The sequence below is a fragment of the Dendropsophus ebraccatus genome, chromosome 3, assembly GCF_027789765.1.
Source record: "Dendropsophus ebraccatus isolate aDenEbr1 chromosome 3, aDenEbr1.pat, whole genome shotgun sequence".
Classification (NCBI taxonomy): domain Eukaryota; kingdom Metazoa; phylum Chordata; class Amphibia; order Anura; family Hylidae; genus Dendropsophus; species Dendropsophus ebraccatus.
Genome location: NC_091456.1, coordinates 92,649,158 through 92,675,545, shown reverse-complemented (window position 1 = coordinate 92,675,545; position 26,388 = coordinate 92,649,158). Strand labels below are relative to the sequence as shown.

The 26,388-nt window shown below is 40.8% G+C and overlaps 1 protein-coding gene across 1 annotated transcript; it reads right to left on the bottom strand.

Annotated features, from left to right (window-relative positions):
• Positions 1–1,396: 1,396 nt before the first annotated feature.
• Positions 1,397–20,912, bottom strand: SRP72 (signal recognition particle 72). Its single transcript, XM_069964391.1, has 19 exons — positions 20,564–20,912; positions 17,077–17,197; positions 14,526–14,649; positions 13,965–14,108; positions 13,705–13,816; positions 11,854–11,885; positions 11,602–11,726; positions 11,465–11,522; positions 10,928–11,059; positions 10,707–10,835; positions 9,803–9,875; positions 9,651–9,715; positions 9,057–9,152; positions 7,980–8,083; positions 7,826–7,903; positions 7,558–7,692; positions 6,362–6,399; positions 5,153–5,312; positions 1,397–1,919 (listed from the first exon to the last, which is right to left on the bottom strand). Exons 1-19 carry the CDS (start codon positions 20,676–20,678, stop codon positions 1,739–1,741), a joined length of 2,022 nt encoding a protein of 673 aa, XP_069820492.1. The 5' UTR covers positions 20,679–20,912; the 3' UTR covers positions 1,397–1,738.
• Positions 20,913–26,388: the final 5,476 nt, after the last annotated feature.

The window sequence follows — 26,388 nt, the reverse complement described above, 5'->3', positions numbered from 1 at the left end:
TCTCTGATGTTTTTTTAGGGGTAGGCGTAGTCTTATATAGCAAACATATCCCAAACTCTGTATTTTAACTGGGAAAGTTGGGAGGGTCATCTTTTACACCAGAAAATACAGTAATTATTTAGCTCTTTGCCTAAGAGGTGTGAGAGCTATTATGCATATCCTTTCTTCCCAGTGGAGCAGGAATGGCCGGGAAGTCTCCACATATGTTTGTACAGTATGTATATTACATATACATACATACACAAATACATTTTAGCAAACATTGTTGCTTGTTGTCTAGGTTACCAACCACCGCTCTGCTCTAAAAGCAGTGGTCACACTGATGTAAATTTAGATATGATATAGATGTATAGAGATATGGGGGAGGGGGATTTTTTTTTCGTGGATACACCAATTTACCATCTGGAATTCACATGATGAATAATGTGTTCTTTCTTGCACATTATTGTATTTGATGAACTGTCAAAATATATTTGCATGAAAGGGGTGATTACATTAACGTATTAACTGCACAAAATCAAAAGATTTGGCAGATGTCAATTCAAGCATTCGCAAGCTCAAATTCACAGAACTCACCTATTGATGTTTGTGCAAAATTGTTCTATGCAACCAGGAGAAGGTGGCAAGTTTGCTAAATTGATGTTTGCAAAAATTAGCAAAATATTTAACTTGAGGTGCACTACAAATATAAGATGGAAATACCCCTTTTATATATTCAAATTTACCATAAAGTGATTAGAAAAGTGCATATGTACCCAACACCTAAAGACTTTAAATCACTGTAAGGCTATGTTCACACAGTGTTAAAACAGCGGCCATTGTTTGACACGGCAAACAATGGCCGCTGTTTTATATGTTCCTGCAGCCGATATGGACAGGACCTTTACTTCTATTTCGACTGTGCGCACATTTGAGTATGCAATGTATGGCCGTCGGAACGTTCATACACTGTGTGCACAGAGCGGGAACAATGGCCGTTGTTAGTGTACTAGCGGCTGCTGACAAGTCAATTATTTGTGCGGCCATAGTGAACGGCTGTTTTTTAATACAGTGTGTGAACAATGGCTGCTGTTTGCATAGCGTTAAATGCAGTGCATTATTTTATGGCAAGTACAGACAATGTTTTAATTGCCAACAACAGCTGTTCTGGTCATAAAAAATACACTATGTGAACATAGACTAAACGTAGGCACTCTAAAAAGTACAATGATTGGCAAGTGTGCTAGATGAAACAGTGGTGGAAGGCACTTGCATCTCTCCACTTCACTGGTTTCAACCTAAACTCAGTATGGCAAGTGCAGAGAAAGTAAAACCCATTCTATAAATATAATAAATGGGTGTGGCTTGAAAATGTAAAACCTGACAGGAGGAGACCTCTACATAAAGATGGCTAAACTTCGCTGATATTGGTTTAATGCACATTTAAATTAAAGACCATAGTTTTATACAACTAAAAAGACTTCCAGGTGGAAGGTGGTCCTAACAAATGTCTTGTTTTCAGGAATAATGTAGAGGTAAAACCAAAAACATGTTGGTTGTATTTAGGAAAATAAAAAGGGAGCAGGAATTGCAATTGTTTATCACAACTGCAAATTTAAATAAGAAGACAAACAAAAAAACACTGCTTCCAAAATCAACCTTTTTAGATTTCCTAAAAAATGTGCATCAAACAGCACATGGTAAGACATGGACTACAGTTGGTTGATCAAACTTGTAGACTTCGCACTCCCAGGATTGATCACCAACCACTCCTTCCTCCTTTCTTTTTCTTTTGTTGCTGTTTTTTCTTTGTGCCAGCAGCACCCACTGGTTTTTGATGTCTTGGTGGTACAACATTGCTGTTTGCTGACGGAGCATTTGTTGCTGCCACCCCAGGCCTTGGAGAGGTTGGTGGACTGCTGGCGGTTTTGCTTGCATCACTAAAAAGAAAGAAAAATAAATACATTTATAGCATGAAACCGAAATGCACTCATTGGGGGAATTTAACAATTTTGTGACTGGAGTAGTTCAGCAAAAGCTGAAAATTGTTGCCAAACTTGACTGATTTGCACAAAGATTTGTGACTGTTTTCCTAGCTACATGCTGCTTAATTTACCGAAGTGGAGTATCCCTTTAAGTTTAGAACCCCCTTTAAGCCCTTAATGACACAGCCTAAAATGGTCTAAATGACCAGGGCAATTTTAATTTTAGCATTTTTGTATTTTAGTTATTTCCTTCGTTTTGTACTTCGTAATGGCATCTTTATCTTTTGCCTTCATGTAATGTATTCTGATCTTGTATTGTTTCTGCCTGTTACCCCTATCTATTGTATAGCGCTCTGGAATTAATTTATAAATAAAATAATAATAATGATAATAATAATAATAATGATAATAATAATAATAATAATAATAAAGGATGTCATTTTTTTGCGCCATAATCGTGTTTACTGGTATCAAACTTGTGTAGATGGGACATTCTTATAATTTTTTTTTGTATATATAAAGTAACAAAATAATAAAATATAAACATCAGTAATCCTGTTTTACGCCTTTCACCATACAGGAACATTATTGTAATATTTTAACCACTTCCCTCCTGGGCATATTTTCGTTTTTGTTTTTTCCGCCTTGGGTTTAAAAGGCCACAGCACTTTTTCACCCTCAGACCCACATGAGCCCTTATTTTTTTGTGCAATTGTACTTTGCAATGGCAGACTTAATTTTTGCATAAAATTTATTATGAAACCAAAAAAAAAAAAATAAAACATTATATGCACAGTGAAATTGAAAATAAACGCAATATTTTTTATTTGGAGTGGTTTTGTGTTTATGCCATGCGCCATATGGTAAAACTGACTTGTTATGCATGTTTCTCAAGTTGTTATAACTTTTGTATAACTTTTATATTATTTGATGGCTTATAAAAAAATCAAAACCTTTAAAAAAAACCCTAAATGTTCTTTAAAACTGCTCTATTCCCATGCTCATTACGCTTTTATCCTTTGGTCTATGGAGCTGTGTGAGGTGTCATTTTTTGTGCCATGATTTGTACTTTCTATCCGTACCTTACTTGCGTACATGCGACTTTTTGATTGCTTTTTATCACAATTTTTCTGAATTTGATGCTACCAAAAATGCGCAATTTTGCACTTACACCGTTTACCGTGCGTGATTAGGAATGTGATTAATTTAATATTTCGGGCGATTACGCACGCGGCGATGTCAAATATGTTTGTTTATTTTTATTTATAAAATGGGAAAAGGGTGTTGATTTAAATTTTTATTAGGGGAAGGGATTTTTTTATTATTAAAAACACTTTTTTTTCCCCACTAAATTCTATATACACAGCACTGATCTCCCATTGAGATCAATACTGTGTATATAATAGAGCACCGATCCATCAGATTGGTGCTCTATTATAATGGTCTGCTGCAGACCATCTAAATGGATTGCCGAGCCAGGATCAGCGTCATTCCAATGCGGAAACCCCGGCTGGCTCAGTACACCGGATCTCCCCCCAGATCCGGCCACTAGACACCAGGGAGAGGGGCACACAGGAATGTTATAGGCAGCGGTCGTGTTTGACAGCTGCATCTAACTGGCCCAATTAGCGGGCGCGGACGATCGGCGGCACCCGCTAATAGCCGCCGTCCCGTGCGGCAGTAAGCAGCCGGGATCGCGGCGGCGCGGCCCCTCTCTGAACCTCTGCCCCCCCCCCCCCCCCCCGCGCAGGACATGCCAGCACATCCCGCGGAAGGAAGGGGTTAATAGATTGGACAATTGTGCATGCCAAGATAATACATCTATTTTATTAATTTTATGTGTTTTATTTGGATAATGGGGGTGGGCCTTTCGCATATTCAAACTTTTTTTTAACACTTTTTAAGTCTATTGCCAGCAGTCATTAGATTGCTAACACTGGTCAATGAGACACTATGAGAAGATCTGGAATCTAACTGCACAGAGATAAGCAGTATACCTCCGGCGATTGTGAAAATTGTTTGGGACCTCCCCGTAGTCATATTGCGGGGGTTCTGATCAGAGAATATCGGGAGCAGCTCCTGTCACTCACACTTAAATGCTACTCAATCACATCGCGATTGCAGCATTTAAGGGGTTAATGACGTTTGGGTGTGGGATCGCTGTGACCCATCATTAACAGTGAGGACCTGGATGCTGATAGCGGCCGGTCCTCACCCTCTATGTTTAGACGGGACCCAAAGATGACATAGGACATCAGGGGAGCACAGAAAGGTAACAATAGCCTGTTTGTTATATTGCCCACCAGGGCAAAAACATAAGTTTAAATTGAGCGGAATACTCCTTCAATTATTTGGCCACCATATGTATAGGAAATAAGCTGGGTATACACATTATGTATGAACGATCCTAACAGACTAAACTGGCAGATTACTATAACTTAAAGTGACACTGTCACCCCTTTGTGCATTCTGACATCTCTACAAAGGTGTAAAGGGTAAATTCATACCTTATTTCATATCATACGTCATGGTGCTTGTTCAAGTAAAAAGTGTCCTTTTATCAACTGCAGATTGTATTAAGTGGGCGTGGCTTCGCGGCATAAGCTCCACTTAGCCCCGCCCACAACTGCACCGTTGACACCCCCCCCACCCCCTTGACGCCCCTTGGTTGGCCGACGTAAAGGGGGTGGGGTCTAGACCATTTGGCCAGCCTGTTCCAATGGCCGGCGAGGGGGCGGGGCCAACTGTGAGGTTGTGGGTGGGGATAAGTGGCGCCAATGCCGCGAGGCCCCGCCCACTTAACACAATCTGCAGTTGATAAAAGATGACTTTTTACTTGAACAAGCACCATGACGTATGATATAAAATAAGGTATGAAAACCGCTAAATTTGCCCTTTACACCTGTGTAGAGATGTCAGAATGCAAATAGGAGGTGACAATGTCACTTTAAGAAAAAAAAATTTGAGTGAAATTATGTAAAAAGGCAAAATGGTCAAATTCGGCCATACACTTGTTCTCTTTGCTGACCAGATATTAAGAAAATGAGATATGGCATATAATTTTTCATCAGTTGGCTATTGTAAATGATTAAGCGCAAGTACTTTACAGATGATGGTTTCCCAAAATCAGCTATTTCAGCCAACCATTACCTTACGTGTACAGTCAGCTTGAGGATAATTTCACTTACAATTCAGCAGTAGCAGCTGCTGTGGCTCCCTGAGTTCCCTTTCCAATCTGTTCCTTCTTCTTCCCCTTCTTCTTCCCACGATAGTATGACCTCTCTCGCATAGGTAACCAACGTTCTGGGTCTGGCGTAACCTTAGGGTCATAATTCTTCGGTAACTTGCCTATTTTATGGAAAGAAAGGGAAATGCCGAATGAAACAGTGGAGACATAGCATAGTCAATATATAGGTTATAACATGTCCTCAGCAAAATGTTATACATGTTTTGGATATGTAACAAGTTCAGAACTTTTTTTTGTCAGATGTCTTATCACTCCTCAGTACACACACACACACACATATATATATATTATATATATCCCTAGAATGTTAAGTCCACACGCATTACACATTATGCAATAAATCCTACCAGGAAAGCTCCCAAAAAAGCTGGACAAGATAGTAAAATACATTTCTCTTTATTTAATTCACAAATAAAGTTATATTAAAAACCACAGAGGAGGTACAGCTTTATACAGACCCCCCTGGAAGGAAGTAAATTATAACTACACATAAAATCTTATGTCAAACATAAAGATATACAATTTACAAAATATAATACTGGGCACTGCATGTTATTTGTAAACAGAATAGATACAGTACACATACTCTATGGTAATCCTCAGATAGTCAATGTGTTCTGTGTCTCCTCCGTTTACAGATAACATCCAGCAATTTTGGTGTATGTATTCAATACCCGGTGCCCAGTATTATATTTTGTAAATTGTATATCTATATGTTTGGCATAGGATCTAATGTGTGGCCACGATTTACTTCCACCCACTCGGGTCTGTATACTGCTTTACCTCCTTATCCTGTGGTTTTTAATATATCTTGATTTGTGAATTTAACAAAGTGAAATATATTTTCATACCTTGTCCAGCATTTTTTGGGTGTATCCCTGGTGGGATTTATCTCCTTAGTGTTTCAAATTGAAATACCAACAGAGCCATTATTGTGTGTCCTAAATGTACGGGGGATGAGAACATAAAATTAGCAGAACAACGTGTCACTTCCACAGTATCACGCCATTCAAACAGGAGACACAAAGCCCTGTTCTCCTGACTGGTAGTGGTCCCAAACACTTAAATTGTACCCTACGGATAAGGGGTATTCATGGACAACTCCAAATACTGGCAAACAAAACAACGGAATTTCATTTAATTAGTGTACCTTTCTTTTTCTTCTTCTTCTTCTTAATCTCCACTTGCCTGTTTTTGACATAGGAGAAAAAAAAAAAAAAAAATAAAAAAATAATCATGAAAGGCAACACATTGACATTTTTGTCACATAATTCTGGGCCAGTATCAAAATACAGCCAGATTGCTGCTCAGCAAGACAGTATAAAATGTTTTTATTGCTAAATCATAAATTTTTTAATCCTTTTTTTTAACTTTATTAATATTTTACAGGTATAGTTAGCGATGTCAGTGCAGCCCTTGCTATTTTTTTTACTTACCTCTCCATGCTTCCGACTGGCCTTCTAGCTTTTCCCCAATGTCAGGAGCCACCCGGAAACTTCTACACCTGTCTATGCATTGACAGGCTACTCAGCCAATCATTGACCGAGACAGGACAGCGTTGCGACCAGTGATTGGCTGAGCGTCCCATCACCTCAGAGTTTCTAGTGGCGGCAGTAGGGAGCGGGCAGAAGCTAGAAGAACACTGGGGAGCGTGGACAGGTATTTATAAAGTTTATCATTTTATTTTTATTTTTTTTACACATTCATCAGCCAGTGGCAGTGCATCGCTATTACATGTAGCAATGCGTGGTCGGTGGCTGGTGCAACTCATTGAAAAACAACAATCAGCCGATAATAGTTACTTCAGCTAATAGTTGTCTTTATTAGACAGAGCGATGATCTGCTGAAGCAGCCTGATTATAGCTCAAAGAGCCTTAAAGTGACTTTGTCACCATCATATGTCATGGTGCTTGTTGGTAAAAAGTGATCTTTTATCAACTGCAGATTGTGCTAAGTGGGCGGGGCTTCACTGCAACAGCACCACTTAGTCCCGCCCACAGCATCACCTCTGGCCCCACCCCTCCGTGACGTCATCGGTACATAGGCCCCGCCCCTCGTCGACCATAGGCACAGGCTGGCCTTAAGGTCTAGGCCCCACCCGCTCTAGGTCGGCCCATACCAATGGGCGACGAAGGGGCAGGGCCTATGCACCAGTGACATCATGGAGGGGAGGGGCCAACTGTGTCACTGTGGGTCTGCCCACTTAGCATAATCTGCAGTTGATAAAAGATCACTTTTTACTTGAACAAGTAAAATTTATCCTTTATACCTGTGCAAAGAAGCAGAATGCAAAAAGGGAGTGACAGTGTCCCTTTAACAACCCAATAAAGTATACAAAGAACCTACCCTTGTACTTTGGCCTGCTCTCCAGCCACCTTTGCAGCCTTTTTCCGTATAAAAGTAGCTCCAGTGGAATTTTCTAAGGCATCAACATCTACTTTTAAGTGCATAGAGTCAGAAGAAGGCAAATGCTCACTGAGACTGTATTTCTGATGTAAGGAAAATGTACAACCAGAATGCCAACATTGAGAATACAAGATGACTAATGCATTTCTAAAACTTTATCACATACTTCACATCTATAAAGAATGGAAAACCACTGAAAAAAGGATACACTTTTGCTTTATTAGCATCCACAAGGGAGTATGCAGAGATTAGCTGTGCCAATGTATGAATGTCTTTAGGGTTTTGCCTGAAATAGAAGAAGTGAATGGATTAGTATAATGCTCATTCAACTGGTAAGAAAGCTGAAGTTTAAATGAACTTACTTCCACAGCTGTTCAAGGTCATTGATAGCTTCTTTCTTTCTGCCGTGTTTTAACTTGAAGTTTGAGGCTTCTCTTATTAGGGCTAAGTGTGCTGGAGAGTTTGGCTGTTAAAAAAAAATAAAAAAATTAAAAACTGTATTTACATCCACTGCCTGAGCATATTTTTGAATAAAGGATTTCATGTGAAGCCTTTGTTTGCAAGTGCTTTTCATTCTCTTGGTTTGTGCATAATGGCGCCCATTACCTAATTCTTTAACCCCTTTATAAGAAAGCATGCCCCTCTTGGTATTGGCTGGATTGTGATAGAAACTATAAACCCACATATCTTGAGAATGAGAGGGTGTGTAAAAAAAAAAAGAAAAGAAAAGTGTAATCAGGGCAACAAAAATTATTTAATAATGGTAACATTTTTTAGGGGTGACTAATGGTCCACTATAAGAAATAAACTAAGAATCTGTGCATCATCATGTCCTGACTCATGTTATAATTTTTTATTTTTGCTTTCCTTATTTTTCTGCCTACGGAGGTGTAAGCTGTAGTTTCTATCAGTACCATTTTGGCACGAACATGACTTTTTAATCACTTATTTTTTTCCAGCTGAGATCCTGGTGTTTGGTTTCAACCCTTTCTTGATACTGGACCAGGAAGCATAAAAAAAGCCTTAAAATAGGTTGCTGACATGTAAATGCAGATTAGAATTAAAGGGTACCCCTGTCACTATGTGCAGCCATGTGGTCTCCAGAATTTGGCATTTCGTGTGTGTGTGTGTGTGTGTGTGTGTGGGGGGGGGGGGGGGGGGGGTGGATGTATGCATAAGTTCATGCATGGAACTTGATAGGCATGAGACGTTCCCCTAAACAACTCCCCCCCCGCCATGTTAGCAGTGTCTCAATATGCCAAAATGAGGAGACCACATGGCAGCGCATAGTGAAATGTACCCTTTAATGAGAATATTGTTACACACATGCTTCTACTCAAAGTACATGTAAATGTACCTATTATAGCTTTGCAGTATAATACAATAGATTTGACATCTAGAGAATGATTTTTTTTTTTTTTTTTTTACATATCCCTTACCTGCTTTTCTTGGTACCAACTGATTGCCTGGTTGAACACTTCTATAGCACTGTCAATATCTTCATCGTGGCTGTGCATTGTCACTAATGCTGATACCTGGAGTAAGAAAAATTGCACACGATAAAAATTTTAAAATAAAAAGAGCATATTAAGTAAAGCAGTAAAACTGAAAATGAAGCATGCTGAGGGTATAATTGATTATACCCCAAGCATGCTACTAGCAGACTAGTATGTTTTTCATAGTAACATAACTTATAGGAGTTTTAACAGCCTTAGACAGGAGAAACAACAATGAAAGGAGCACACCCCCTTAGCATCATTCTCAGACACTCTTCAATGCTGAAATGTGATTTTTTTTTTTGTAAATAATAGGTTTTATTGTGCAAAGCAGATACAATGCAAGTGAACAAGAGGGACATAGTATCATTTAGAGCGCTATTGCACATTGCCTTCTCACAGCATGAAATATGCATAGCATATAAACCGTGTGCAATGGGGACATATCAGCAGGTTAGGTGCTTCTAACCTGCTGATAGTTTCTGTTAACCTGTAATGTGCACTAGCAAATCAAAAGTAAGAACACTTAGAACTCACCATGCCAGGTCTGTGCTCCAGTTCCTTAATAGTTTTCATGATCATGCATGCCTTGGTTACATTACCTGTGGAACAATAACTCAATTGATACATATATACACATACATACACACATTTTACATTGGTTCTTTTATTGTGAAAAAAGAATATACCTTGTGCAAGTTTTAGCTGTGCCATGGTTAGTTTAATCTGAGATGCATAGTCAGGATTCTGATCAGCAAAATCCTATGAAAAATACAAACAATATAATTTAGAGTAAATCCTTCATTACGGATTCAGTGAGATAAATAGGACAGAATACATTTCAGATCAAGTGGAACGTTCTGGAAAAATAAAAATAAAGCCACTTTTCCAACTGTTTTGATATAAATGTGTTACATTATTGTATATAAATACACCCATAAAACAAAGTGGATTGGTATGACATATATAGGCTGAAAACAAATCATATTTAACCATAGTTTCTTTTATATGCTACCAGTTACGGCTTACCTGTGAAGAAAGAGGGTATCTACTAACAAAATCACCTGTGCCTTGCATTAAGGACACCAGTAGTAATTCACATTCTTGCATACCCTTTTCAAGTGTTTGACATCTGACGACTAGCCCAAACCTGATATTGTCATCATATATTACCTTCCTTGTTCTGCTTTTCCAATAGCTAATGTGTTGCCTCACTGTAAAAATACACGTCCACGTGCCATAACCATTCTGCAGTCAAATGATATACATAACCACCACCTCCGGCCCATGCAGTGGACATACAATTTACCACATCCGATGCATATGCCTTATGCAATAAGGGATAGCTAAATATTAATACATCTCACACAACTAAACTGCATGGATCAAAACCACAATCTTGCAAACGGTATGCAAAAACCTGCACCTGGAATTTGGAAACACTTTCCACTGTTTTCCAAAATCAAAGAATTGTATTGTGGCTGCAATATTTGCAGCTTTCTGGCACATGACTACTGCTGAAGGGAAGAGTAGTCTAATGTTTGCAGAGCTCCTGCACTGGTTTTAATTAACATGCTTCAGAAGTATGTATACCTGTAGAAGGTCTATAGCTTTTGCATGCTGCTTCTCACGACACAGCTGGGCAGCCTGAATGAGAACAGGGAGAAGATGCTCAGGATTCTGTGACTGTAAACTGCTGGACAGCTTCCGACACTGCTCTGCCTAAAGAGAGAAAAAAAAGCATTGTCATGTCTCTGGTAAGCAATATATTTATATAATGGAAAAGAGGAACAGTGTTATATAAAGCTGCCTACCTGATTTGTATACATAGAAAGCAAAGCCTTGTTAAACTCTATGGCCTGAAGTTGTCTCCTCGCCAGCTTATGTTCTACTCCTTCAGCATTTGCAAGCTTCACTTTTTTCTTTGAATCAAACACGTTTTGGTCCTAAATAAAAGGATAAAATACAACTAATAAAAGTTTAAAAAAAAAAGGCACCACAACTGTGTCATTGTGAAGGAGGCCATGCAAGACCAAAGGAAGATAAGCATTTTAAACAGATAACACAGGTCCCCTCCTCTCCCTCCCTGCATAGGTCACAAATCATATCAAGGACCCTCTTCCACAGAAGTAAAGGAGTTCAGACTACAGGTTCATGTGACTGCTGTAAAGCAAACCTCTGATGACTGTTAACAGCAGCTCAAGCAAAATGGCTCCCTCCATAATAAATAAATAGAAAATAAAAATCTACATCAATATACAAACATATTACACCTAAAGCACATCTTTTGGTATCTATATAAAAGGGAATAAAAAAAAAATATATATATATATATATATACACACACACACCTTGTTAACCGTTATGATGTTATTTGCCACAACAGCCAACAAACCAACATCAGTGGGTCTGTAAGAAAAAAAAAAAAACGTGAGCAGACTTTTGACCTAAGTATAAGTGAAAAACCACTCATTGCTCCTGTCCTTACTTTAGTTTGATGATCTGATTGTAAAGCTGAAGCGCATCATCTAAAGAGCCTTGAAGTTGCATGACATAAGCCATTTGACCATGAATTATGGCCAATTCAGCATCTATGTCTTCTTCAGTCAAATCCTACAAATACAACCACAAAAGGGAATTTTTTTCTCAGCTGGATAATATTAAACTAAACTTTAAGATCATCCTGTAGATGGATATATTATCTAACAGGATCATATAAGCTGCAGGAGATTATACTCACAGTGTCCTCTGAAATTGATTGTCTGCAGAGATCTTAAATAAAAAACAACAAAAACAGTGAATACACAGTTATGTGATGGTATTACAATGCCAAACATTAAAGCTAATAGAAAAAAAAATCCTTTAAAATGCTACACTTCATTGACAAATGTGATCATAATAAAGAAGTTCTATTTACCTGTCCCCATGCCCCCACAGTGCAGCATGCAACGCGCTCCCAATCCTGTGATGTCCTGGCCCCACTCAGAAATACCCGGTCAGCCAATGAGTGAGTGAGGTGGGGCACAGCTGCAGTAGAGACTGGCTAAGTGGGTAGTTTCTGTGGGGCCACGATGATTCAGGAGAACGGACGCTGACAGATAAATCTGGGCATATGGCTGACCCCTCTACATTACATGTATCTGGCATTGTTAGCAGTGTTTCTGTGTGTATGGTGAATATTTAGTTAGAAGCATAGAAAATTGTCAGCAGGAAAGACCACCTGCTCCATCTAGTCTAGTTCTGAGTTGTTCAGGACATGGAGGCTGGAGACTGGCTGCATCCACTGCACACACAGGAGAATCTGCTTTATATCTTCCCTTATTCCCTCAAAAGTTGCCTTAGGATCATGTAGGACATTACACTGAGCTAGATCTACTTTACACTAGTTGGACAAAAAAAGTCCCCTGGTGTCTGACTGGCCATTTATGAAGGAGCTGGAGTCAGTCCAGATAAAATTGAGGAGTGGGAGCTGTGGCTTATAGACTCTACAACCCTGATGTTTACACCCCCATACTTCACTGTTCACACTGCATTCTAGGGATTAATTGCACTCATCTTTCTTCCAAACACAGTTTGGACCAAAAAGTTCTATTTTGGTCTCATTTGACCACATGAACTTCTCCCATGCCTCCTCTGGATCATGTAGATGGTCATTGGTGAACTTCACATGAGTCTGGATTTGCTTGCGTGAGCAGCATTTTAATCCATAAGAGTAGTGTATAACTAATGGTAATCTCTGAGACTGTGGTCCCAGCTCTCTTCAGGTCATTGACCATGTTCTCCCCTATACATTTGGGCTGATTCCTGAACTTTTTACAATCATTTTAACTTAACAAGGCAAAATCTTGCATGCAGCCCTACACTGGAGAAGACTGGTAATAATTTTGTGTTGCTTCAATTTTCTAATAATTGCACCCACAGTTGTTGCCTTCTCAACAAGCTGCTTGCTTATTGTCCAGTAGCCCATCCCAGCCTTGTGCAGGTCTGTGATTTTGTCCCTGGTGTCCTACTTGTATTAATTGCACCTGTTTGAACTTGATAACTGTATAAAAACACCTGTCCACACAATCAATCACACTTCAACCTCCCCACCATGGTCAAGACCAAAGAGCTGTCTGAGTGTGAATGATTGTGTGGACAGGTGATTTTTTTTATACAGGTATCGAGTGCAAACCTCTTTGTGTAAACGCACCATAATGGTACATTGACATGTACTGTACAGGATCTGCAGCAAATTTGATGGCGCTGATTTGCTTTGAATCTGCAACTTCAAATCTGCGCCACCCTTAAGAAAAACAGGTCTGTGAGAGCCAGAATTCTTGCTGGTTGGTAGTTAATCAAATTCTTATTTCATGCACTGAAATGCAAATGAATTATTTAAAAATCATACAATTTTCTAGATGATGTTCTAGAATGTTGTTTTTTAAAGATTCTATCTCACAGTTGAAGTGTTCCTACGGAAAAAAAAAATTACAGTCCTCTCCATTCTTAGCAGGTGGGAACGTTGCAAAATCGGCAGTGTATCAAATACTTATTTTCCTCACTGTAAGTCAGTGTCTTTATTCTGCAGAAGTGAAAAAAGTGAACTTACTTTCAGCTTCTTGCAGCTTTTTCGTTGCTTCACTCAGCCTTCCCTGTCCAATTAAGCTACAGGCAGCATTGTAGCAATGTTCATAAGTTGTCTCCTGCAAACCAAGGTCTTCCTATAAAGCAATACAGGAAAGAATATTAATGAATTAATTTATAATTATTTATGAAGTCAACAATAACTACTATAATGATAGAACAGTATTTATTAATCAGTGAAACTACAAAATAATTTTTTAATTATAACCTGTAAATGTCACTCACAGGCTTTGTCTTTGACCAAAGACTCATAGCAGCCACCACAGCAGACAGGTTTGTTTGCCTTTCTTCATCGTAATCATCTTGCGAGTTTCGAATAAGATCACGATAGACAGACAGGCATTCTTCATATCGTTCCAACCTATATAGCTTAAGGTAAGAAAAGAATAGGTTTTGCCAAACCAATTGGTCACCTTGGAAGATCTGGTTGTCTAACAAAAGTGCAGCATCACTTTAGTGGCCAAAATCAAGAGACGCAGAAGGCCCTTAGACAGCAATTTAATGGAGCCTGGGCCCTTCCATGATTTTGACCCACTACTGGTTTTAACTTAAGGCTATGTTCACACACAGTATTTTTGTTCAGTATTTTGTAACCAAAAACCAGAATTGGATTGAAAACACAGAAAGGCTATGTTCACACACTGTTGAAATTGAATGGACGGTCCTCATAACTGCCTTTATTTTAAGGCAATTTCAACAGTGTTTTAAATCCATTCCTTTTTAGGCTGCAAAAAAATGACCAAATTACTGAGCAAAAAGTCTCCAAGTACGGATTAATGGACTTACCACTTGTCCCTGAAGTTCACTTAATTTTTCTGTTTTCTGAGGTGCACTTTCTATCGTTTTCAATGCATTTTCAATTTTATTGAGCCTGTATTCGCAATATGCCTTTTCAAAGGCTATGATATCACTATCACAGAAAGGAGAGAGAAAATATAAAGATATATTATTTAAAACAGCTGTATGATTTGTTTTTATATACAAGTATTCATTAATGGGGGGGGGGGGAGGGGGGTTAACTGGAACTCATCATGCACTTATTACATATACTTCAAGATGGGCTTGTGATCTCTTTAAGACAGGGGAGACATTATAATAGACATAGAGAGTAGGTTCACACGTAGCAAATCACTGCTGTAGTCACTGATTGGCTGGGACCTACACGAGCCAGGAGTCTCAGATGCAGCTGGAGCAAGGACCAGGTAAATTATGCTCCGGGCAGCGGCTGGTTAATGGGGCTGGCATTTACATACTTGCAGCGGAATGAAAATTTCAATGCGAGTATGTAACCCCATCCAAACTCACAGCATGAAATCCGCTGTGATTCGCTACGTGTGAAGCTACCCTAAACGCCTTTGCAAACAATTTTTATTAGTTCAACCAAAATAAAAAATTAGGTTTGCAAATATTCTTGATTATATATACATGCATATACACATGCTTTGTAGATCAAAGTATCTCTATGGTAATATAGAGAATACCCCTTAAGGGTGCGTTCACACCTACCGCATCCGCAGCTTATTTTTCCGCGGAAATCCGCAGGTCTGGTAGTGCAGATTTTAACCTGCGAGAAATCCGCGTATGTGTGCGTTTTGCGTTTTTTCCGCAGCAAGTTTATCGCAACTGAAATGTCTGTTTAAAATGTCTCTCATTCTAAACGGACATTTCAGTTGCGATAAACTTGCTGCAGAAAAACCGCAAAACGCACACATACGCGGATTTCTTGCAGGTTAAAATCTGCACTACCAGACCTGCGGATTTCCGCGGAAAAATAAGCTGCGGATGCGGTAGGTGTGAACGCACCCTTAAACAGTCAGGGTATATTCACACGGACGGGCTCGCAGCGAGATTCTCGCTGCGAGCCCGGCAGGTCCTGGCAGTTCCCATACACTACATACTTGCTGCGGTCTAAACGACCGCAGCGAGTATTTAATTATACCGCCCTTAACCCCTTCTGCTCCACCGCTGTAAGCATACTTTACCTGTCCTTGCTGCACGGGTCCAGCGTCCTACTCTCCCGTCCGGCCAATCAGTGTGTTGCCCAGCCGCAGCCACTGATTGGCCGGGCGGGAGAGCAGGACGCCGGACCCGTGCAGCAAGGACAGGTAAAGTATGCTTACAGCGGGGGAGCAGAAGGGGTTAAGGGCGGTATAATTACATACTCGCTGCGGTCGTTTAGATCGCAGCAAGTATGTAGTGTATGGGAACTGCCAGGACCTGCCGGGCTCGCAGCGAGAATCTCGCTGCGAGCCCGTCCGTGTGAATATACCCTCAAACGTATTATTCTGTGAATAAAGGATTTGTCACAGCCATCAGTTTAATGGATACATCACATGCTTGTTAATGTAACTATCATTTATAAAAACTTCTGACATGTCATAGCGACATACCAGAAGTGCGTATCAGTGGGGGTCTGGGTTCGCAGACTGCTGCCAATCACTAGAATGAAGGGGCAGAGGCGATCAGCAGTGAGCACACTGCCCCTTCATCTCCGTTATAACTGCAGTCTACTGAATTATAATGAAGCCTATTGAACTTCCGTATTAGTAGTCTAAGGAACTAATCTCTGTATAGTGGAGATGAAAAGGCAGAGCGCATGCTGCAGAGTGCTTCTGTCCCTTCATTCAAGCCATCACCGGGGTCTCAGCACCCGCCCCCTCATCGATCCAAAAGCTTAGATGCTGCACATTCAATATATGCCTGTATAACACTTGTCTGTGTCCTCTTTCTGCTCTAAAATTGCTTCATTTTATCAGTAGCACCTAGACAGGGCTTCATGCCGGTTGGGCACTCTACCCACCTGGGAGATGGAGCCCAATCGCTGTGAAGCCCCATCTAGGTGCCACTGTCCACTGATAAAATGAAGCCATTTTAGAGCAGAAAGGAGACACAGAAAAGTGTTATACAGGTATATATTGAATGTGCAGCATCGGAGCTTGGATGCGGTGTAAAACCACACATAGCGTAAGTGGGGTGACAGGATCACTTTAAAGCGTAACTTCAAGTCATCTCTACGGAGCTTATCTTCAGTGAGTGCGTGGCAGCGGGGAGAAACAGCGCTTCTCTACACACTGGTCATAACATGTATGGGGGTCTCAGCACCCAGACCTCCATCAATAACAGCTTTTTACATGTCTCTAGGACATTTTTAATTTTTTTTCTAAAATAAGTGACACGTTACTCATGAGAAAGCTTACAATGTATGTGTTTACACAGATGCCATATTAGTTTACACAACTTTTACATTTCCATCACAGTCCCCATTATGAAGTAAAACATAATGTGAACATCCCCTTAGTTATACTATGAATACCAGTAATAAATCTTTAGTACTTACCTTGTCAGCAGCTTAGAATTGTTGTTAATTAAAGTCAGGGCTTCCTTAAAGCTTCCGTTCTGAATGAGACAAACCACTTTACAGTGTAGTGCTTTCACGTCATCCTTCGCCACCTGCAATACTAATAACAAAGTATGAATGAGAAGTGTGAAACAAACTCTAAAAATGAAACAATACACAGACAAAAGCATATGTCTTCAAAACCACTACAAGAATGAACATGTTCATTCTCTGAGCAGAGACCCACGAGAAATCCCATTGAAGCAATAGGACAGGCAGTATCTCAAGTGGAATCCGTCACGCGGACTCCGCTTATAAATTCAGCCTCTTCTGCTCAGTGGGAACGGACCCTAAAATGGACACCAATTCAGCCTTCAGCCTCCACAGCCCTATCACACACAGCAATGCTGAAAACAGACCAAGCTGCTGTTGAAAGTGAATCTGCCCTGAGCAAACTGTAAGAACCTGTATTCAATGGCCTGTATACTATATCCGTGTAAGATCAAAATGCAGAGAAAATACAATAGACATTTATGACATATAGAACAGATGTGAAATAAGTGTCTGATGAGTGGGGTCTGACTGCTGGAAAACTAACTGATTCCAAGATTAGGGGTGCTTGGCCCCATTACAGGTCGAGAGATGGACACTTTCCACTATAATGGACTGGATGCGAATTAACACACTAGCTTCAGAATGGGTGCAATCATTGAAAGCTCTCTTTCTTCTGATCACAGTGGTCCCTGCAGTTAGACTTCTTATAATCAGATAGGATAGGATTAAAGATGAGTGAGACTCAAGCATTCAATGCCGGTAGCTGACAAAGTTGGATGCTGTCCTAGGGAGTGCTGGAAGATGTGGATACAACCATGGGCCACATCCAATTAGTCAGCCACCAGTATTCAATTGCCGAATGATCCAACTCAAGCATGCTCTTCCCTAGATAGAATGGCCGTTATCACTGGGAAAATAGGTTACCCCCAAAAGGAGTACCATTGAAAAGCCGTTTAGAAAAATGGGTTTTCCCATAAACAACATTTAATACCTATCAATAAACAGACAAGTGTCTGGGGCTCTACCAATCATGAGAATAGGGGTTCTGAATGCCCACTTTATGAGGTAGTGCTCCACTGTCTCCATAGACCAGGGGTCCTCAACTGGCGGACCGCGGTCCGAACCCGGACCGCGGAGGCCAGCTGTCCGGACCCCCTGGTCAGACCTCCTAACCGCCCCGGATCCGGTCCGTCCCGCTCCCCACCGCACTGCCTCCCGCCCCATAGGCGTACTGTCCTTAGCTGTCAGTACCCCTGTGGGGCTGGGGGCAGTGTCGGTCCGGCCCCCGGCTGATACGCGCTCTCTGGGGATGTCCCGGGGATTCCCCAGCAGAGCGCGCACCACAGACCTCAGTGTACGCTGCCGGCCTGTCCTTCCCGGAAGTGCAGGCCGGCGGCGTACGCTGAGGTCACTGATGCGCGCTCTGCTGGGGAATCCCCGGGACATCCCTACAGAGCGCGTATCAGCCGGGGGCCGGAACGACGGGAAGAGACGAAGACAGCCGCAGCGGGGAACGAGGTGCTAGGTGAGTTGTTTTTGTTATTTTTTTTTTCTGTCTGGGGGGCATCTACAAGGGGAGAGCGCACAGGTGGACTATATACTACAGGGGGGAACTCACAGGGGGCTATATACTACTGAGGGGGCTATATACTACTGGGGGGAGCGCACAGGGGGTTATTTACTACAGGGGGGACCTCACAGGGACTATATACTACAGGGGGAAAGCACAAGGGGGGCTATATACTACTGGGGGGAGAGCACAGGGGCGCTATATACTACTGGGGGGAGCTCACAGGGGGCTATATACTACAGGGGGACAGCCATGGGGGGGCTATATACTACAGGGGGAGCTCACAGGGGGCTATATACTACAGGGGGGGAGCTCACAGGGGGGCTATATACTACTTGAGGGGAGCTCACGGGGGCTATATACTACAGGGGGAGAGCACAGGGGGGCTATATACTACTGGGGGGAGCTCACAGGGGGCTATATACTACTGGGGGACAGCGCACAGGGGGCTATATACTACAGGGGGAGAGCGCACAGGGGGGCTATATACTACTGGGGGAGAGCGCACAGGGGGGCTATATACTACTGGGGGAGCAACAGGGGGCTATATACTACTGAGGGAGAGCGCACAGGGGGGGCTATACACTACTGGGGGAGCAACAGGGGGGCTATATACTACCAGGGCAGTCACCCCCTTTGTACCTAATATCAAAGGCCTGGTGAGAGAGAAAAAAATGCCAGTTTTCCCGCTAATAAGCAGCAATTCTGTATATAAATAGTTGAACGTTTGTGACAAAGTAACAAAACACGTTTCCTACTGATGTTCAGCTCGGACCTTCACCTGACAATAGACCCCGGTAAGTGGACCTTCACTAAAAGTTGTTGAGTACCCCTGCCATAGACCCTAAACAGAGCAGTAGAGCACATGACTGACCTCTGCTCCATTCGAGCAGGGGTGACAGGACTGGTACCCTGGTTACCAGTGGGGGTCTCAGCAGTGGGGTACCCCGTGATCACACATTTATCAGAAATTGTGGACGGATCATGTTATTTCTGGGAATACCCTACAGCTGCCACAATCCTTATGTTTACTCTGTTTTTACTAAGTAAACAAGAACAAATACAATTCCAACCAATATAGCCAAATGTGCCTAGAAGTCGCAGAATAATAAGCAGATCAAGTGTTATAAGAGAGCAAAAGTAAACAACCTGGACTAAGCTTACTGGACTCACACTCTTATACCACACTGACCTGCTGGACCAGCACTCATACACTCTTATACCACACTGACCTGCTGGTCCATCACTCATACACTCTTATACCACACTGACCTGCTGGACCAGCACTCATACACTCTTATACCACACTGGCCTGCTGGACCAGCACTCATACACTCTTATACCACACTGGCCTGCTGGACTCATACTCTCTTATACCACACTGGCCTGCTGGACTCATACTCTCTTATACCACACTGGCCTGCTGGACTCATACTCTCTTATACCACACTGACCTGCTGGACCATCACTCATACACTCTTATACCACACTGACCTGCTGGACCATCACTCATACACTCTTATACCACACTGACCTGCTGGACCATCACTCATACACTCTTATACCACACTGACCTGCTGGACCATCACTCATACACTCTTATACCACACTGGCCTGCTGGACCAGCACTCATACACTCTTATACCACACTGACCTGCTGGACCATCACTCATACACTCTTATACCACACTGGCCTGCTGGACCATCACTCATACACCACAGCTGCATTATCTATAGAAATGACTAATAACTCATCCGATCATCACTCAGCTGTACAGATCACTAATGCAGTATGACCCCACAGTCCCCGCAGGCACAGGTCCATCAGGCTGTATACAGCTGCTCCTTGTAGTCCGTACTCACTCCTGTTCACCGACTTGAGAGCCCTGGTGTAGTCTCCGTTCTGCCCGGCCTTGTTCACATCGCTCCATAGGGAGGCTAGAGAAGTCGAGCCTGCAGCACCCCCTGAGCTCGCCATATTCAGTCCCAGAATACTACGGGCAGACTCAGTAAGGGAACTCAGCAATAAGCGTGAATGACGTAGTAACACCGCGACCCCACACTAGGCTCCATTAGTATTACTGGCACACGCGGGCGCTCTATTTATGTCTAGCTTAAAACCTACCGCTATTCAAAACCATATTATTACACTAAGACTATACAACGCAGTGAGACAAAACCTGGTATTTTAAAATCGTGTTCAGAGTCGCCTATATATGTGGAATGTTGACAATGCCCTGAACAAAGATGGCGGAAAGACACCACTGACGCTCCGCGAATGAGCAGCAGTGACACGTTTCATGAGCGGCTTGTGGCTCCTCCCCTTCCTGTAGCGACCTTCCGCTTCGTCTCATTGCGTTACTTCATTTTGTAGGGGGTGGCCGCACAGTGCGGACGTGGGACTTAGTAATGGGGAATGCTGACTGGGGATTGTATACAACTGTGTAGGGGTCATTAGGGAGTAAACTCCATGTGGTGATAACTGAGGTGAAGCTTGGTCTCTGGTATTAAGAATTAGGAGAGCGTCTCTCAGCTGCCTCAGCGTGTTAGGGCGCGTTATGTAATACCTAGTAAGGCTTGTGCAGGGGAGAAGTGTAGTGCAATACCGTGCCTGAGATATGGCGGTAACCACGATAAATGTGCCATGTGGGGAGTGCCTCTGAAGCTCTGCACCTCTCTATAGGTGTTAGAGGTGCAGGAGTGTCCAGCCATGTCACCAGTACTTATGCCTCTTAGTGTGGAAATAATGCAGCCTGCCACACACGGTGCACTAGTATACCCTGTTTACCCTGAAAATAAGGCATAGTGGATGATTTACAGGATAGCTTAAAATAAGGCATCCCCTGAACATAAGACCCCAACGCCACCAGGGTTTTGTCAGGTTATGGTAGTTTGTGATGATTACTACTATACAGTATATAATAATTTTTTTCCTCAACAATAAGAATTCTTGATGGAAAAATAAGATATAGCAAAAATTAATATAAGACGCTGTCTTATTTTTGGGGAAACACGGAAGTCTGATCTTGGCTATTTGTAGAAAGATACAAGACCTGACAAACTTCTTTCTTAACAGATCATAATTTGGGCATTGTTTGCTGACCTTTGCCAAAGCTTACAGAGAGTTTTCCTCTTGGCTTCTGGTTCAGGGTTCTCTAAGAAGCTGATTTTTAAGGTTGGCCTCCATAGAGCCTTTCGCATCCCTACAGACCTCCATGAGTAATTATCAATAGGGTGAAATGAGGCACATGCTGACATCACACTAGCTTTAACAACTAAAAACCACATCTTTACCACACATTGTGAAGTGCAAGACAAGCTGCAAGAAAAAATAAAGTTTTATACAGAACTGGTGTGCCTTGAAAGTGTTGTGTAGATGCACGTTTTGAGCAGAGTGCACCAATATTGTGTGAAATTCTATGAGGGAATAAATTGATGTAGAGTCTGACACTTCCAAATATAGAGAGCAAAATAATTTTTTTTTACTGTTGTGCTCCTATAAGGCCCTATTAGACACACACCCCTCAGGGTATCCCTGCCAGAAAATAGGAAAGGATAAATCCTGTCCTATTTTCGTCCAGTAATCTGGCACAGAAGCCCCATTGAACCCTATGGGAGCATCCAGAATTGATATGCATCCAGAAACTGGCCAGATTTTTAAGAGAGTTTGCATCTTCATATATAATGAAACTCTAAAATGGCGGAAACTTAATCAAATTCTTTGCAAGTTTGGGACAATTTTTGCCAATATATTTACACACAGGGGACTTTAATTTATGTCAATGTGATTCACCAAATAGTAGAAGTTAGTTTAGTAAATGTCTTGAATAATGTGTTAAAAAAATAAAGTTTACTCTGAAATATAACACTTTATGGGATCATGTAAGGGGTCCTAGGGTTTTCTCATGGTCGAGGAGAATACATAGCTATTTCTTCAATGCAGTAAATTTGGTCAACTTTGGCAATCCAGTTTGGTGGTGCCAGTACAGTAACACGAACTTCTGAACTGTTTAGGTACCTCGTCCGTGAACAGATAGAATTGTACGGATGTGTAAAAGACCCCCTTTAGGCTATGTTCATACAGTGTCGGTATTTTTCAAACAAAACCAGAATTGGATTAAAAACACAGGTTGAAATTTAGTGGATTCCGTCATTTAATGGAAAATAATTGCTGCTGTTGTAAAATAACAGTAATTATTTGTCATTAAAAGGGGTTGTTCACCATTTTTTTCTTTCAAATCAACTGGTGCCAGAGATTTGTACTTTACTTCTATTAAAAAATTTCAAGTCTTTCAGTACTTCTCAGCTGCTGTATATCCTGCAGAAGGTGGTGTATTTTCTCCATTCTGACGCAGTGCTCTCTGCTGCCACCTCTGTCTATGTCAGGAACTGTTCAGAGCAAAAAATATGTAATCCTAGTGATAGCTAACAACATATCTATATTTTCTGCTGAACTTTGATAAAGATGGGGTGTCTAAAATTTCTGTAATTTTTCTTGAGTAGAATGTATAATACTGGTTTAATAGAGGATTTATGGAGTGCCAGCTATACAGATGTGCTTAGTGCTTTATTCATTGTGGAACAATTGCTTCCTTATTCTTGGGAACAGGTGGGGGTCTGAGCAGTCAGACCACTAGCTATCAACTTGTTATTCTCTATTGTATGGATATGGGATTTAGTCAATGGAGAAGAAAAGGAGGTGTTGCTTTAATCCACCTAAAACACCTCTTTTTTTTCCATTGATATTTCATTTAAATCCATTTCCGGACCATCAGTCGGCGGTGGCTGCCCCCGGTCTTATGTGCACATAGACATTGTGCTAGCCTGCATGGCCAATCATATTTTTTTACATTAAAACGTTCGTCTAGCTGTGAATTTTTCATGTTCACAAGGGATTAAAAGAAAAAAAACATGTAAAGCAATTTCTCCCGAGTATGGAAATACATGTGGACATAAAGTGCCATGTAGACGCAGGACAAGACTCCAAAAGAAAGGAGCTCCATTTGGCTTTTAGAAGCTGTATTTTGCCAAAATGGAGGACGGAGGCCATGTGATTTTAAACCTAAATTTGAGGAAATGCATGGCGTTGGCTGACAATTGCAGACATTCTTTGGAAAATAATAGAGAAACGCCCCTAAAAGGACCCCATTACAGAGATCACACTGTCCCAAAAATGTATGTATGATCTCTTTTTATTATCATTTCTCAGAGTATACAAAACCATTTGGCATAAAATACAGTATATGTCCACACTCCTATCTACATGCAACTCTCTGTATATATGTGTATCATTGGTCTATTGTATGTTTAGTGCATGAATCTATCTGACTACTACAGCAAAACAAATATTTTCACAAGAAAAAGAAAACCGCTGAATTTACATAGCCAACAAATCTTTATTAATTACATATAAAAACATAATTTAAAAAGAGAACCAAACATTAACAAGAACTGTGGCTATCCCGGAGGCAGTAACAACAAATTCCTATAATTACATGTGCTGAAAATCCTTGGCAAAGCAATATATATAAACGGGCAGACAATATATATTTAAAAATCCATTGAGCACAATATCATGTATTATAACAATTAATAAAGTGCTAGTGCACACCAAGTATTATAACTTCCATGTTGATGGACTGTGTGCTCAAAAAAATGCCTTCTAATATCCAACCCCACGATTTCTTAGGGATACAGCAAGAGTATACCTTTGAAAGGATTGTCGTAATGTGAAGCCTCCGGGATGCCACCACCCCGACGTGCGTTTCGTTGCCTTCGTCCGGGGGTAATGACGTCCCATCTAGTGCTGATTTATGTAGGTCAGTCCTACCAATCACTAGCAGATGGTAATTACTAATCACCTTTAGCTAATCGGCGCATGTTCCATCTGTCACCCCCACTCACCGGGTGTATTGTGGCCAGGCCGGAAGTGATGTCAGGACGTCAGTCACATGATCGGTCGTCTCCAAACACATGACTGTGACGTCATGACAGTATCCTCCGTCTGATAGGCCACTCCACAACCAGGAAGAAGTGATTTTCTGGGCGTGCGCACAGCCACGGAGCTAGGTTATTGCGAGAAAAAAATGTTTTTGTTTTTTTTTGGCTTTTTTTTGAAGGATGCTGGACCTATGTACTTCTTTAACCCCCCAAAAAGGAACTTAAAATTATATGCTAACAGTGCAAAAATAAAGTGCATTGACTTAAAAGTGCTGTAGTGCCATGTTGAATTCATATGCAATGTGGAAGTGAATTCATATGCAGTGTGGAAGTGAAGTGAAAGTAAAAGCTGGTATAATGTATAAAAATAGAATGTAAAATTGATAAAAATTTTATAAAAATTAAATGTGTAACCTGTGAACTGAAATGTGAATGTTTCTGAAAATGTAATAAATAAAAATGTGTGAATGTAAAATGTGCGCTAAAGTGTAAGTGTAAATAAATTAATAAATATGTGTGTAACCTAATATAGAGTGTGATGAAGTGTATGAATGTGATGGTACAACAAATATGGTTAGTGCAAAACTAAGAAAAAGTGCAACAAATCAGGTATATTGTTATCAAACAAATAAGTCAAGATAGTGTAACGCAGCGATACGGTACGTGTGAAGCTACCCAAAAAATGCATATGTGTATTCAAAGGAGTGGATCTTATATTTTCCATGTTCCGCCACAGACATATACGTATTCAGATGGGAAGAGTAAATCTAAAAGAAAAAAGAAAAGAAACAAATATGATAATTAACCCTGCTGTTCTGTTCGGTTCTACTATATAATGTTATGGTCATTTTTGACCGGGCCTATTAAGGTCTGGATTTTTAACTAACTAGTGTTTTATTTGAATATCTTTTGCATTATTATACTGTATGTGAACATGGTTGTTCATAAACAAATAAAAAACGTTATATTTTTTTTGTGGCAAAAAAATGTTAATGGCCTTACTGCATTATTTATGCATATTGCACATTTGCACAAAAAGTCTTTTATAAAACTTTAAACTATAACTAAGTAACATCAAACTTTGTAAATATATATTTAAAAAGGAAAAAGTCTAGTTTTTTTCTATATGAAATGTGAAATAAGGTTCAAGATGCTAAAATTACTATTTGCATTTGTCACAAGTATAATTTACATGTCTTTTGCATAAGTACTTGGCAACATATCACATTTGATTTGCGATTACTTGATGTTGGACAGAGGGCGCATCATTTCTGTTTTAGGCTGGTTGCACTGCTGGTGGAGGCCGTGGCCATCGTCGCAGTGCTAGTGGAAGCCCTTGGTTCACTTTCTTCAGCATGCTGTTGGATCCTGTGGACAATGGCTGCAGCTCCATCACCTCTGGGTGTTACTTTTCTTTGTTCAATATATGGGCTAACCAGTGATTTTCCCAATTCCTCTAAAAAGATTTCCCATTCTTTTATACAGTTTATTTTTGCTCCAATTTGGATCTATTTCACGCCATAACACATGCATTGTACACCGACACATCAAGAATATTTTAAAAAACAACCATTGGCCACCAATTAGTTTCGCGTTTACAGGTGTAAATGCCTATGAGTTGATCTAGAGTATCAACTGCCCCTTTAGTGGCATTGTAATGTAAAATTATGTCTGGCTTTCTGTTGTCTGATACTGATTGACCAAAAAGAGAATATAACTCCTTTTCTTTTTTAAAAAATGGCTGGAGA

Coding starts and splice junctions, on each gene's coding strand:
- SRP72 (XM_069964391.1), bottom strand. CDS start 20,678: ATGGCGAGCTCAGGGGGTGCTGCAGGCTCGACTTCTCTAGCCTCCCTA. Junction 17,198..20,563: donor TCTCAAGTCGGTGAACAGGA/GTGAGTACGGAC, acceptor CTTTGTTATTAG/TATTGCAGGTGGCGAAGGAT. Junction 7,904..7,979: donor GACCTTGAACAGCTGTGGAA/GTAAGTTCATTT, acceptor CTTCTATTTCAG/GCAAAACCCTAAAGACATTC.